Source organism: Fundulus heteroclitus, unplaced genomic scaffold (genome assembly GCF_011125445.2).
Source record: "Fundulus heteroclitus isolate FHET01 unplaced genomic scaffold, MU-UCD_Fhet_4.1 scaffold_51, whole genome shotgun sequence".
NCBI lineage: Eukaryota > Metazoa > Chordata > Actinopteri > Cyprinodontiformes > Fundulidae > Fundulus > Fundulus heteroclitus.
The window spans coordinates 2,544,536-2,560,030 of record NW_023396934.1 but is presented as its reverse complement, the minus strand read 5'-3'; the positions used below and the strand labels follow the sequence as shown (position 1 = coordinate 2,560,030).

The 15,495-nt window shown below is 41.6% G+C and overlaps 1 protein-coding gene across 3 annotated transcripts; it reads left to right on the top strand.

Moving 5' to 3' along the window:
* Positions 1 to 554: 554 nt before the first annotated feature.
* Positions 555 to 15,495, top strand: kcnk4a (potassium channel, subfamily K, member 4a). 3 transcript variants are annotated; one of them, XM_021312599.2, is made up of 8 exons: positions 555 to 742; positions 3,477 to 3,620; positions 5,956 to 6,223; positions 9,720 to 9,837; positions 10,011 to 10,171; positions 12,082 to 12,268; positions 13,552 to 13,703; positions 13,785 to 15,495. In XM_021312599.2, the coding sequence occupies exons 3-8, from the start codon at positions 6,035 to 6,037 to the stop codon at positions 14,829 to 14,831; spliced, it is 1,854 nt and encodes a 617-aa protein (XP_021168274.2). In that variant the 5' UTR covers positions 555 to 742; positions 3,477 to 3,620; positions 5,956 to 6,034; the 3' UTR covers positions 14,832 to 15,495. The 3 variants fall into 3 exon arrangements, with proteins under 3 accessions (XP_021168274.2, XP_012711486.2, XP_021168275.2); XM_012856032.3 differs by having other exon boundaries at positions 558 to 742; positions 13,552 to 13,688; XM_021312600.2 differs by lacking the exon at positions 555 to 742 and having other exon boundaries at positions 2,046 to 3,620.

Below are 15,495 nucleotides of genomic sequence, written 5' to 3'. Positions count from 1 at the left end.
AGCTTTCTCCCTTTTTTTTTTCTTTTTTTTTTTCAATTAAGCCTAAACGAGCGCTGTGGTCCAATGAAGAGAGCCTCAAAGTGTTTTTTAAGTGGAATATCTTGGTTAAATCTCATAAGTGTTTCCGCAATTACCAAAAAGTCCCTCTCCCTTTGCCTCCTGGTCATGAAGACGTTGTCAGAAGGTGCTGAAAGAGTCTGGAGGAGAAGAAAGCTTTCCAGCTTTCTGAGGCTGCTTTGTTTCACGATGCTCATTTTTCCTCACGCGCTTTAAAAAAACTGTGGACCATAATTCTAGCTTTGAAGAAACAAGCGTCTCTTTATGCTTCCCAAAACGACAGAAGCAGGGCAGGCGATGGATTTAGAGAGAGCCGGGACTCCCAACCCCCCCACCCCACCCACTTCTTCCACGCTCAGCTCAGGAAACTCCAGGCCCTCTGCTCTTCCTCTGCTGTGACGCCACTCCATCAAATCAAACGTTCACACAGAGCGCCGTACTGGGCTTCGCATGCACTCCGCCTCATCCTCTCCCTCGTCTGCTCCACCTCCTCATATGATCCGCTCCCCTCTGCCCGAGTGATGCAGCGGGGGTCACGAGAACGGGTGGGGGGGAACACCATCCAAGGAGAAAAACACACACACATGCAGTCACGCATCTGCACAACACACACGCTGCATGGTGGCAGAAGATTTTGTGCCGCGTTGAAGCAAAGTTGGGACAGCGACCTTTAGCCAAACTCGAGGTAAGTCTCGTCATTCTGTCTGTCTGAGTTGTAGTTGGTTTTATTTCTGTCTTGGTGAGGAGAAATGTTTGCCTGCTGCTCCGAAGGCCTGACTTCTCCCGGCTCGGACAGCAAAGTAACTTAGAAGCAGCCGGACCGAGGCGTATTCTTTACAGATTTCTGCACGTTTACAGGATCTTTATCTCCGTTTCTTCTGCATCCCCCTTAAAAAAAAAAAAAAAAAACAGTTCTGCCGCCCCTTTCTAGACTCCTTCTGTTCCCAGAGCATGAAACCAGACATGCAGAGCTGTAACCTGTGATCTCCTCCTGACATCAGCGTTTGGCTCTCTGCTAAATACTTTCAGGCCAAATGATGACTGAAGGGCCTTTTTTATTTTTGACCTTTGGGGTAAATTCTTGCATAAGAGACAATGTTTTCTCTCACAGTCGGTCGCGTCGGTCTCTTGATGGATCGTCAGGAGTTTCCACAACAGCCGTGTCACTAAATCCTTCCAGGGAAGTAAATTTTTAGTTTTGGTTTCTTCCCTGCTTGGAGCTTTAGAGACTTCGCTTGTGTTTTGCATTTATGTAACACTGTAAATGCAGTTTGTTTTTTTTGTTTTTGTTCAAAATGTTTTTCTTGCAGAGGTCTCAACTCCCCCTGAAGCCAGAAATCTCACGAGATGTTATTAAACTGCAGTAAAATCCCTAATATGGTTACTGGTGGGGATTTATAGAGCTTTGTCTGAATGTTTGTTTTAGTTGCCTAATGGGAAGTTCAAAGTGGCTACAGTAAAAATACAACATTTTAAGAAAAATGACATTTGTGTTATTAAAAGTTGATACTTTATTCTAGAAAAAAACTTTGAAATTAAAGTTTGCTGTTTGTAGATTTGTATTTTCCTCCTTAAATTCTATCAAAATAAGAGCATGGCCACATGATCTTCCTTGTGTGAAGCCTTTTAAAAAGTATTCATGGCCACCGCCTTTTACGCATATTGTCTCATTAAAAACACAAACTTCAGTTCACTCTGTTGGGATTTCCGTGTGACAGACCAACACAAAGTAGCGCATAGCTGTGAAGTGAAAAGTTATTTTTATTTCTTATACATAAGAATCTCAAACGTGTGGATTAGCTTCAGCCTCACTGACGCTGATACTCTTATAAAACCCGATAAAACCAGTATATATATAAGCTAAAGATGAGGAGTTTGGTCCAACTGCAAACCCAATCAATCACAAAAGCAACAACAAAAAGGTCCATGGTAACTCTGGAGGAGCTACAGACATCCACAGCTATAGCAGATATCCATTATAGTTTTTGCTTAAAGCCACATAGGGGAGATGGTAAACATGTAGAAGAAGACCCAAGTGCTTTGGTCAGATTAAGTTAAAAACTCAGATTTTTGTGCCTACCCTATGTTTGGAGGGAGACCAAGGCTGCAAATTACTGCAGAACACCATGCTGTGAGGAGGCTTTTGTTCGGCTGTAATTGAGAAGCTGATCAGAGATGATGGGAAGATGGATGGAGCTAAACAAAAACGGGCAATCCTGCAAGAAAGCCTGTTGGAGGGAGGAAAAGACTTGAGACTGTGGAGGAGGTTCAGCTTCCAGCAGGTTAGCAGCCCTCAAGCTGCAGCCAGAGCCAGGGTGGAAGGCTTTACATCAATGCATATTTGTGTGATAAAGTGGCCTAGTCAAAGGCCAGAACTAAAGCAAGTTGAAAATCTGTTGCAATACTTGAAAACTGATGTTGACAGATATACATGTAGTCTAGCTGAGCTTCAGCTACCGTGTCAAGATAAATGAGGGAAACCATGCATCCCTTCACAGGTTTGCAAAATCCAAACACAATAGACTGAAGTTTGTGGGTGTTATGTAGCAACATGTAGACAGGCTGTAGGTGTAGAAATGTGCTGTGAAGGATGAAGGCACTCTATGATATCCAGTGCAGTGAAACGTAATGCTCCTTTTGGAGTGCCGGAGAGTTTAAATGGGACGTCTCTGGGACTTTAACAAACTTGAGCGTATCAGTTTTCCTGCAGTCCCCCCTCAGTTTGGTAGGAGTTGTCCCGTCGTAAATGTAAACCTTGGAATACCTTCGTTTACGACTGGACCGGCCTCCACGCTTCTCTCCAAACAGCTTCGCTCCTGATTTATTACCTGCGCTTAACGCTTAACCTTCAGATTAGGTCTCAGTCTGTGGACGCCCCCCTCTGTCCAGGTCCCCCCTCGCCTTTAGCGCAATACCAAGATGTGCCAGCGCAGGTTTAGACAGTGATATAACCAGAAACATCTGTGAGTGCTGAAGCCGGGGGCCAGGGAGCCGGACTCCCCACACAACACAAGGGCAGCAGTCCATTAGAGCAGAATGCTAACATTTGGCCTGGCTCTGGGAAATCTCAGAACACTGTCAGAGTCCACGTGGCGGCGGCCGGGCCCGCCCGACCCGGAGCGACCAGCTCCTACGTCCCAGGAGGTAAACACTGCTCAAAGAAAAGCACGGGAAGATAAGAGATAAACCTGGTTTGGATTAATGCTGTGTGATGTTTTTTTTTTTGTTTTTTTTTAAGGCTTGGCAGGGTCTAATCATCTGAGAGGCCGCTGGCAGGGTGGCCTGCCTTCTGTCTCTTTTGTGCCAGTTACTGTGATAACTTGCCTCCAATAAAAACACGCATTTAATCAAAGAGCTTTAAGAGAAGCTGGGAAGTGTCGGTGGATCCAGTCTAACGTCTTCCTTTGTGTGTCCACAAGTGTTCAGATGGCTTGAATGGACCATGGTCCTCTCCTCCTGACTGCAAAAGATACCTTCAGGGAAGAGGAAGAGGGAAGGATACTTCTTCTCCAGAGGATCCCTGAAGGTTTAACATGGGATGAGCTTGCCTTCAGGGAGTTAAGGTACAGTCTCAGTTTTCTGCTTGTATTGTCGAGACATGTCATTATGGCGCAGACCACTTATTACTTATGTACAAAACTAAAAAAAAAAAAAAAAAAAAGTAGTTTCCCTTTCACAGATTTCTTACCTTTCCCCTTGTTTTTGCACCTAAATGTTTCAGATAATCAAATATATTAAGTTAACCAGAGTAAATAAAAGATGTCGTTTTCATCTGATGGTCTGAGTTGCTGAAGAAAAACGTTTTCCAAACCAACCTGAACCTGTATGAAAAAGTAATGACTCCACAGACCTAGCAACTGGTTGTGCCATCCTTGGGAGCAATATTTGACCTCAAGCTATTGCGATTAGTGGATCTCTGACTTTTACATCACTGTGGAGACATTTTTGTCCACTTTTTTTCTACAAAATTGTTCCAATTAAGCCACCAGGAAGGGTTTTTCCAATATGAATGGCCTGTTCAAAGGAATGCAACACTAGCTTGATTGGATCTAAGTCCAGGCTTTAACTAAATCCAGTCAAAACCTTAATTCAGGTTATTTGGAGCCAATCAGGGTTGGCTTTGCTGCGGTGCTTTGGATCGTTGTCCTGATGCAGGTCCATTGGACATTTTCCTTCTCGATTTTCTGCTGAAGAATATAAAGATCCTTCAATAATGCAAATAGTCCTGAAACAGCCAATCAGCCTGTTTGAATGTCAGAATGATGTTCTCTGCAGTGGTGTAAGCACATCGTCCACATTTCATCAGTCCACAGAATATTTTCCTAAATGTCTCTGAGATCATTTAATTTTAATTTGGGTTTTGGTCTTCAAACTCTCCCATGAATGTGGTTTTTTCCTCTGGTCTCCTCCTTATCGTTGAATCTTCAACACTGAGCTCAACTAGAGTGAGATCTGCAGAGCTTTAGGCGTTCCTGGTTCTTTTCTGACCTCCTAGATTAGTTGTCCATGAGCTCTTGGAGACATTTTGGTCGGCCGACCCCTCCCAGGAAGGTTCACCACTGTTCCATGATTTCTTCTAAAATAGGTCTGAATGTTGTCTTTCACTTTGGTTCCATGGAGTCCAAAAGCAATAGAAATGGCACCGTAACCCTTTCCAGACAGATAGATTAGTTTTTTCATCTGCTCTTGAATTTTGTTAGATCAGGTCATAATGTTTTGGCTTGTAAGGTCTGCAGCCTTCTTCGTGTGGTCAAAAATGTTCTATATAAATGATTTCTTTAGTATACAGGTCAGGCCTTGGTGTGGTTGAGCCAAGAGAAATTGGTTTGTTTCAAACCCAACACTACAAGGTCATGACTATATATATATATATATATATATATATATATATATATATATATATATATATATATATATATATATATATATATATATATATATATATATATATATATATATATATGTATATGTATGTGTATATATATATGTATGTATATATATATATATATATATATATATATATATATATATATATATATATATATGTGTATGTATATATGTAATAAAAAGATAGGATAAGAATGCTAGCAGCAAAGGAGCAACTGATTGAGACCGTATCATAAGGGTTACCAAGAAAACCTGCCTCCTTGGGGGTAAAATGTAGTTAAATTAGAAACTGCTTTGTACTTGTAACAAGAAACGAGAAATAAGGGAAACACTAGAATAATCTATTTACACCATGGTAGATCATCTCTCTTCAAAAATTAGCCTAAGTGCATAAAAATATTAAATAAAATCTCACATGTCCTCAGCAATTAAACACTGGAGCCATGGTGTCCAGCAGCGTTTGTGTAATACTAACTTTAAAGGAAACTTATTGTCCTCTTTAGAGCGTTATTTGTGCTCCCCAAACAGGAAGAAATTGTTCGCCATCAGTATCTTTCCTCCCAAATCTACTGCAGGCCTTAAGAAGTAGACTGAAAACCCACAATCCTCCTTTCTCACAACATTAATAACAAAGCTAGACCTTTAGTCTCCCACTGGACTTCGCTGGCTCAGTAGATCAAAGGACTGTTTTATTTTTAAAAAAAATCTTTAAAACTGAATTAAACACATCATGAAAGAAATGTTTTTCCTGCTCATATTAATAAATAATGTATTTTTTAAATTAAATTCTTATTCAATACACATTTTATAATATTATATTATTCATTAATAAATATAAATTGCAGATAAACATTAAATGAATTGTCCCTTGTGGCTGTCTCTGCTTTTAGTTTGACACTCGGATGTACGAAGAGCCTTTGTTTCTTCCCAGAACACTTGTATATTTTGTTTGCATTTAACTGCGCTCACGCATGCAGCACTTATCTAAAGGAACTTCCTGTTTATGGCCAGCTGCATCCTGGTGCATCCTGACTGAGACCCCGGACCAGACCCCGAACCCCGGAGGGCAGGGGTGTCGACCAGGAGAAAAATGCGATGCACCACCCTCACCACCTTGCTGACGGGGGTCATGCTGTACCTGGGCATGGGAGCGCTCGTTTTTGTCACCCTGGAGACCCCAAAGGAGAGCGAGGCGCATGTAAATCTGCTCAAAGCCAAACAGGAGTTCCTGATTAATAACTCCTGCGTCACTGAGGTTGATTTCAACGAGCTTGTAAAGGTATATTTAGACACACCTCTCCAGCTCAATCTGAGTCTGGAGATGTTTCTCATCACTGCACTAAAATATCAATAACTCTTATAAAATGTCCTCATTTATTTCATGTTACAATCTAAGAACACATTTTTTTTTTGTATTTTATTGAGATTCTATATCGTATATTTTTGTGAAGTAGAATGAAAATGATTGTCTCTCCGGGTCAAAGTTTTGTAGAACCACATTTCTGCTCATTCTTTGCAAAACAGCCCCGGCTCAGTCAAATTGGATGGAGAGAATCTGTGAACATCACTTTTTCCAGTCTTGCTACAGATTCTCAATTTGGTTCATTCTAAGACATGAATATATTTTGCTCAAAATTGATAAATTGTAGCTGTTTACGTCTTTAGAGTTGTTCTCCTGCTGGAAGGTGACCCTCCGCCTCAGTCTCAGGCCTTTTGCAACCGCTAACACATTTATTTCTATCTATCTATTGATCGATCGATCAGTCTGTCTTTCTGTCTGTCTGTATTAGGGCTGGGTGATATAGAAAAATAAGCATATTTTTCAAAAAAAAAAAAATAAGCATATTTTTCTATATCAATATGCAAAAGCATATTGATAAAATTGATCTCATATTGATCGATATCAACAATTATCAAACTTTTCTAAACATATATTTAAATGCAGCCTTGACCATGTTATGCTGTTGCTTAATTACCTATTTTTAGATTTAAAAAAACAACAAAACACTGAATTCAAACTCAACTCTTCATTCTACCAACTTCTTTATTTTACCAAAACTGCAACATGCTCTCTGAGCTCTTTGAGGGGAACTGAGCTTGGTGACAAAGCGTTCCTGGGTCTGTGTTTGTGATTGGTTGGGAGGATGTAACGACTGTAGTATTAGCCTACATGATAGGCTACAATGCAAAAGGAAGGAAAACTGTTCTATTGAAGTTTTTATTGACCCGTTTTTTCTATAGCACCACATATCTATTGATTGCTATATAGTATCGTTACTGAATTATAACGGTGAGAGAGAGGGAGAATTATAACTGTGTGTGTGTGTGTGTGTGTATATATATATATATATATATATATATATATATATATATATATATATATATATATATATATATATATATATATATATACAGTATATATAGTATACCAGGTGGTTTGCTACTTACTTCACTGTTGCAGTTACAAGAGCTTTACCGACCTTTTATTGCTGACCGCGCTTCGAAGAAGTGCAACCCTTTGGGCAGACGTTAGTGGTTCAATTTATATAGATTTTGTCGCAAATAAGTGTCTTTGAACAATTTTATTTCAGTATTGATTATATAGACATATTATTTTGACAGTCTGATTACACATGCATATGCCCTTTTTGAATGCTGGCCAGGGCAACCACCCATAGGGACTGATCTGTCTCAACAACCACCGCTGTTTTACAACAAATCTTATGTGACAAAGGTCTAAACGAAGCACCTGAGTTTATTCTGAGATTACGTTACACAAGTAGGTACTCTCTAATTATTTGATGTTTGGAAGCAATTGTTGAATTCAAATATATTTAGTGGTATCAGAATGAGGGGGGCGTAATACAAAGGTCTTACATCATTTACTTTCCCCTTACGCCATGCGTTGCTTTGTGTTGGTCAATCACACACAATCCCAATTATTCATTGGAATACAGTGAAGTTTGTTTGTAACTTGGTCTTTAAGGCACTGGATCACTGTTACTATATTCTTTGTACACAGCTATTAATTGTGCTTTAGTAATAATAATAATAATAGTAATATCATCTTTATTGTCATTGAAACATACATTACAACGAAATTTGTTTTCTGCTTTTAACCCATCACCCTTGGGGAGCAGTGGGCTGCCATGTGCGGCACCCAGGGAACAATCTGGGGTTAAGGGTCTTGCTCAGGGACCCAGAGTGCAGGCACTGGGGGATCGAACCGGGAACTTGCATCCTTCTCTGAGTGCAAGCGCGCTACCACCTCTGACCACCATTTCCCCAAATGGGTTCAGTAGGAGCAGGCCCAGATCGATAATGTGCAGAATGGAGAGTGCTACACATTAGGGCTGGACGATATTTCAATAACAATGTATACTGATCGATAGACGTGTGGTTCAATAGAAAAAAAAGGGGTCAATAAAAAGTTCAATAGAAGAACAGCAATAACTCAATGGGGGAACGCTGGAAATTGAAACTTCTTAGAGATGTGAACATTCATTTTGTAAAAACTATTTGAGCTTTCTTACCAGGGGAAAAAAAAACGCTGTTGGTTTATGACGCCTGTCATAAAATACGACTCTATTAATGACTTTTATGTCATGGCTTGCTGTATATTCTCAGTACGGCACCCTGTGATCCCTTTTGTCACGTTTCTATTTTCAAGCATCACTGCCCCTATAATGTGGATAAACAGCAGCAATAATGGGGGCTTACTTTTCTCCTTACCAAGGATTTCTGTCAAGGTGGATGAAACTAAACAGTTCCTAATGCCAGTGAGTTTTGTCCCAGAGCTTTCAGGGGTCCGCTGGATTTGAATTATCGCTGTGAGTCAATGCAAACCAGCCCAATGGAATAAAATGATGTTTTTGAAGTGCCTGAACAGAGTCAGGCATTAATCTGGGGTCACCTGAAGAAAGCAGTGGACAAGAGATGTTCTCACAACCCCACAGATTTGGAGAACAAGGCAGAAAGGGCAAATGTTGCCAAGTCAATATGTGGCGTGTTGATCGACTCCTGCTGAAGGAAGTTAGGGGGTCCAAACTAATGCAACCTGGTTGCTGCAGGTTGTTTTATTTTGGTATAGTTTTCCTTGTATTAGATTTTTATTTTATAATTTAATTGTAGAACACATTGGGTGTGTTGAAAACATCATTAAATTTCAGCACTTTGAATCGTCTTGTTACTGAAAGTACTTTATAAATAAACTTGCGTCGCCCTTTTAAAGGATTTATCATGTATTCTTCATTTTAACATCACCTGCAGCTCATCTAAGATTATATTTGCCCAATTCGGAGGTCAAGTGAAGAATTTATATCTTTCAAAATGCTTTGCCTTATGGCATAACACTATAAAAATAAAGAAGGGTGTACTTACATATCACCATAAACTTTGTTTGAAACCCACACAACAATATAATCTTTTGAACCATAGTACAACTGCACAAAACAAATGGATTGCTTTTTTTGCACATATATTTTATACATCTGTGGTTAAAAGAATGCATAAATATTTACAGTTTTATGGAAGCTGTCACATTAGCTGATGCACCTGCTGTTTTTGGATCACCAGTATGCAATAGTAATGAAAATTCACTTTTTCTTTTACAAGCAGAGTGACAAAGTTTCCCCGCCTCCTGCTAAATATTTCCCATTTCGTTCATTAAATTTGGCTGTTGCAAAAAACAAAAACAAAAAATACCAATAATGCTGCGATGAGAATATTTTGCATTAACCAATAATTTACATGCAAATTACATGTGACGCTTGCAGAAGCTGGGCTCTGCTATTGAAGCAGGTCTGGATATAAGCAGCCTGCCTGCCAACCTGACCAGCCGCTGGGACATGGGCTCCGCTTTCTTCTTCTGTGGTACCATCATCACCACAATAGGTAGGTGGTAACAGAAAACATCTACCTGATGATCTTAGCTGGTAATCTTGTCTATGGTATTTGCAGTATCTGTTCACAGTATGATTAAAAACATTTCTAGCATTTTACCTAAAGAAGTTTGTCCACATGAGATGTGAAGTTATAATCCGCCTTTTCTTGTTGTTTGTCACCAGGCTTTGGGAATCTGTCACCTCGGACGTGGTTCGGACAGTTGTTCTGCGTGTGCTACGCTCTGGTGGGGATCCCCATGTTTGGTATCCTGCTCGCTGGAGTGGGTGATCACATGGGCACGGTGCTGCGGAGAGCTGTGGCCAAGATTGAGAAGCTCTTTTTGGTGAGAAGGCTCTTTCCGTTACACAAACTAAACCTCATTTTAGATTTAAGAAGGCGCAATGTGTCTTTCTAACACAGAGTAACACCCTAGAACTGTTTTCCTGAAGCTGAACCACTGTCTCCTGAAGCCTTCCTGGGCATTAGAGCAAATCCTGGTCAGAGCAAATCTGAAAAGCCTAATTGTTCTCAGGACACATCAAATAGGGTTTTCCTCACTGCGTTCACACTCATCCCCTCACAGTAATGGGTATCCCTTCAAGAGGTTTTTATAACCTTTGGCATCTATATATAAACCCATGGGAGGTTTCTGCGCCTCCACCATCAGCTTTAGTCTCACGTTTGAGGAGAAAACATCAGGACTTTAATCGGCTAATTATAAGATGCAGGGAATGGCTGCCACAAAACGCTGCACAGTGACAAGCTCGCCATTCTGTGCAGCCGGTTTATTGTGGAGTAGCATACGTTGGCGCAGTGCAGTCAGAAGAATTATGTCCAGAAACTCAAACTTCTGTGTTATTTAATGACTGCTGAGAGCTTATTTTTGGGAGTCATGTTGCAAATGTTGTATATTTGTAAGTCCTATTAGCCTCTGCAGGTGCTTTTTCCATCCTTCTTCCTCATCGTTCCTTTCTCTCACCTTATTGCTAAATAGGATGCTAGGATTTCTCTTTTCTAAGTTGATATGAACATTTTGCATTGGAAGCTTTCCAGTGAATATCAGCGTCTATGGAAAAGGAACCTGATCATGGCAAAGGTTTTATTATCAGATAAATTGTTAATCTAAGCTGCTTGGTGAGCTCCTTATAGTAGCTAACAGAAAATAAAACAATGTGGAAATAAGCTCTGTCGCCAGGAGCATTTCAGTTCTGCCTCTGTGGATTGATGTGATGATGTCTTAGCTTTGGCATGAAAGCGCCGTTCATGACAAACGGCCATAGTCACATAATGCATAAGCAGCCTCTGCTGCTACAGCCAGATTCCCCCATGGAGCCCCCAGGGTCTCGATATCCACCGCCATATTGAACCGTCAGGATCTCACTGTAAAAGTTGTGTTCAAGCTCCAAAACGTTGGGTAACTCTTGGTTTTCATCATGTGAAATGATAAATCCACTGCAGAAAACTATCCTGCAGAGGCATCTCCTGTTTTTGGTTTGGAATCAGTCCGGTGTGAAAGGGGCCTAATTAAAAAATGGCACCTTTACCAGCAATTATTGTCTCATTTTGTTTGGCTGCAAACAGTTTAGCAAAAACTAGAGAAGAAGTGAGCAATTATTGCACAACTAATCAAACTAATAAAATGATTAGTTTGATTAGTTGTGCAATAATCCCCCCTGTCAGATTTCCTGTTTCACATTGAGTGTAGCATGGATAAACAATTATATAATATATATCAACTACAAGCAACAATTTGATTGTTACTGACCAACCTGGGTTATTTACGTACATGAACTATGGTGAGACTTTGCCTAAAAGCAGCAGATGGACAACAAAAGAAGCAAATGTGACTCTCAATTTGAAATTTATATGGTTTCCTGTCAGTTTTCTGGCATTTGAATACTATGCTTGAAGGGTTATTGTTATTGACGGTGTGCACGTGGTGATTTACAGACTTCTTTTCATTTTATTTCATGAGCTGTTTAAATTCAGAGGCCAAGTAGCTTAGTCCACCCCCTGAATACCAGCTGCTGTAAAAACGGTGCTTGAATTTACTATAGAAAGTGTTTTTTCTGGATTGTGATATAATAAGCTAAGATTTGCATCTTGTTAAGACCTCGGAACATTTGTTAAAAAGAGGTAAAAACATCATAAGTCTCCTTAAATGCCAGTGATGACGTTTACCCTTAAGCCTAAACTGTTCATGCCCGACGACTGAATGTCATTATTCAGCGTTTGTCGCCGTCTCTCTTCCAGAAACGTAAGATCAGACCCACAACTGTGCGCGTGATGTCAGCAGTTCTCTCCATCCTCATTGGCTGCTTGATCTTCCTCGCCGTCCCAACGGTCGTGTTTCAGAAAGTGGAGAAGTGGTCGTTTCTGGAGTCGCTGTATTTCGTGGTCATCACCCTTACCACCGTTGGATTTGGAGACTACGTACCAGGTGCTAACATGTGTCCTCGTGTTTTAGAACAGCGACGGGAACTGCTGGCTTGTGTTTGTGTTTTTTTTTCTTTTTCTCAGGGTCCCCACTCAACAAATTACAGAATCAAGTTGGGAAAAAAACTAATTTGTATTTTTTTTTTTTTTATTAATGTTAAGAAATGCCACAACAGTTACTGTCCACAAATTGATGAACAGATTATTTAATCGCCGATTGTTTCTAGGCTTTCCATGTGAAAACATGTTTGTTGTTACACTTACAGGACTGTCTCAGAAAATTAGAATATTGTGATAAAGTTCTTTATTTTCTGTAATGCAAATAAAAAACATGAAATGTCATACATTCTGGATTCATTACAAATCAACTGAAATATCGCAAGCCTTTTATTGTTTTAATATCGCTGATTATGGCGTACAGTTGAAGAAAACTCAAAAATCCTATCCCCAAATATTAGAATATTTCCTCAGACCAAGTAAAAAAAATAAAATTATAACAGCAAAACAAAATCAAACATTTGAAAATGTCCATTAATGCACTCATTACTTGGTTGGGAATCCTTTTGCACAGATTACTGCATCAATGCGGCGTGGCATGGAGGCAATCAGCCTGTGGCATTGCTGAGGTGTTATGGATGCCCAGGATGCTTCAATAGCGGCCTTTAGCTCATTTGCATTGTTGGCTCTGGTGTCTTTCAGCTTCTTCTTCACAATACCCCACAAATTCTCTATGGGGTTCAGGTCAGGGGAATTGGCAGGCCAATCAAGGACAGTAATGCCATGGTCAGTACACCAGTTACTGTGAGAATCTTATGTCGTCTCTTAACCACTACCATACTTGTGATTTAGTTTACTGAACCAAGCTGAGTGTTTTTCAAGGCTCAGGAAACCCTGCAGTGTTTCGAGTTAATTAGACGAGTCAAGTGATTAGTTGAATAGCCTACTAGTATACTTTTTCACGATATTCTAATATTTTGAGATAGGATATTTGGGTTTCTTACGCTGTACGCCATAATCAGCGATATTAAAACAATTAAAGGCTTGCGATATTGCAGTTGATTTGTAATGAATCCAGAATGTATGACATTTCATGTTTTTTTAAATTGCATTACAGAAAATAAATAACTTTATCACAATGTTCTAATTTTCTGAGACAGTCCTGTATACGTGTATGTCACTCTGATCTCCTTGCTTTTTATTGACTTCAATAACTAAGCAGGGATAGGAGTGTATTTTTTTTTGTTTACTTGACATTAAAACCTTCCTAAGCCCAGTATCTTTGTTCAGCTGGAGGTTATGAAGGCGGGACGATCTTCAAGCCTCTGGTGTTGTTGTGGATAGTGTTCGGTCTGGCCTACTTTGCCTCCATCCTCACCATGATAGGCAACTGGCTGAGGGTGCTGTCCAAGAGGACGCGCGCTGAGGTGAGAGATTTCAAGGTCAGGAAGCTTCATCAAGAGACACGTGAAGCATGCTTTCTCTCTTCCCTTACATTTTTTCCCCCCCTCTGCTGCTTTCAGATGGAGGAGCTGAGGGCCCACGCAACAGACTGGACCCAGAACATGGACTTCCGCATCCCAAACCCGCTGGAATTCAACGACCCGTTCCTTCTGCAGCGCCGGCGTTGGAAACGCAGCGAGCGCCGCCGCATCCGCCGCGGCGCGCACGGCACCTTGGGATACTGGGCCCGAGGCGGCTCTGAGAACGGACACCTGCCAAACCGCTGGGCCGGCCTCTCCAGCTCCCTGTGTCAGCTGGAAGGCCAGTCGTCTTTGGAGAGGGCTGCGGTTTCCAGGCCCAGGCCACGAGGGAGCGCAGCTGGAGAGGCGGCGGCCCCAAAAGCAGCGGCGCCGGGGAGCAGGACAGCTGCCGCAGCTGGTGTTCAGGGACAGGGAAGGGCTTTTCACCAGGTTCTGGGCCGATCGTTCTCCCTCCCCGTGGCCCGGTCCACCTTAGAGCTGGACTCCGCAGACGCAGCCATGCAGGACGGCTCCCTCTCTGGGTCTGAGTCCGCGTTCGACTCCAGGACAGACGGCTCATCCGTGTCTTTGTCGTTCTCACTTTTCCACGGTTTCCATCTCTCCCGTCCCTTCAGCGGCACGGAGGAGGGGGACGCGAGAGGCACACAAACGATCCCAGAACGTGACAGAGACCAGACAGTTTCACAGAAATCAGAATCTGAACGAAGCAGTGGTTGCGATCAGACCCCAGCTGAACGTTTCCCCTGTCGCTCCCCCCCTCACACGCCTGAAATACATCCTCCCTCCCCTCAGGACACCGCTGCCTCCTCGCCCGACTGCCAGCTGCTGGATTTCTTCGGAGAGAACCTGGCCTACATCGACGAGTCCTCGGACACGTTGAGCGACCTCGCCGAGCCGACGGCAGCCAAGGAGAAAAAGAGACGTCCACGCAAGCCCAAGCGTCGGAGCGTGAAGAAAGGATTGTCACACAGGTGGAGCCCCATGCAGCCGAGGAGGCCCAGCCTGCAGCCACCGTCTAACCCCCCGACACCGCCTCCAGACTGTTCTCCATCAGAGATCCAGACAGACTCGGCTCCTGGCCTATGATGACCCCAGCGCCCGCAGCATCACTGCCAAAGTACGCGTGACGAAACGTGACGCCTTGCCACGCTGTGTCTTAAATCTTGATTTTTCTAGTAGTTCATGAATGAAGTCAGCTCCCAAGTTCTGCTTTACGTCTTTGCCAAACACCGGACGGACTGACTCTGCTGTTCCCGGCTGGCACGTTTTAATTTATGGGTTGATTCATGTTTATGTCTGATGCCAAATGTCACATCTAGGACTAAATTAAAAGCAGACCAAACTCCTTGTCAACAGAGGCTCATATTTCAAGTTGCACCTTCATCCATATACCATCAGATCCAGTGGTTGTGAAATTCTAGCTCTGTAAACACGAAGGTTTCCACTTTACTGAAAAATACATGAAATAATAATAATAATCATATTAATAATAATAATGATAATAATACAGCATTTTTTTTACATTTCCAGGTTATTTTTTTCATCCGTTGTTTGTTTGTTTGTACAAAGTATGAGGTTTAATTTTTCACTCTGATGTTAACCTTTGCAAAGCAGGGGAAAAACACACAGGGAGGTCCACGACACACATCTGAAAAATCCAACATGGCTGCCACACTTGTCGAAATGACAGCTGCAGTAATAAACTGTTTATTTGCACTTGACAGTTTGTATCCCATTAAATCTTAAACAC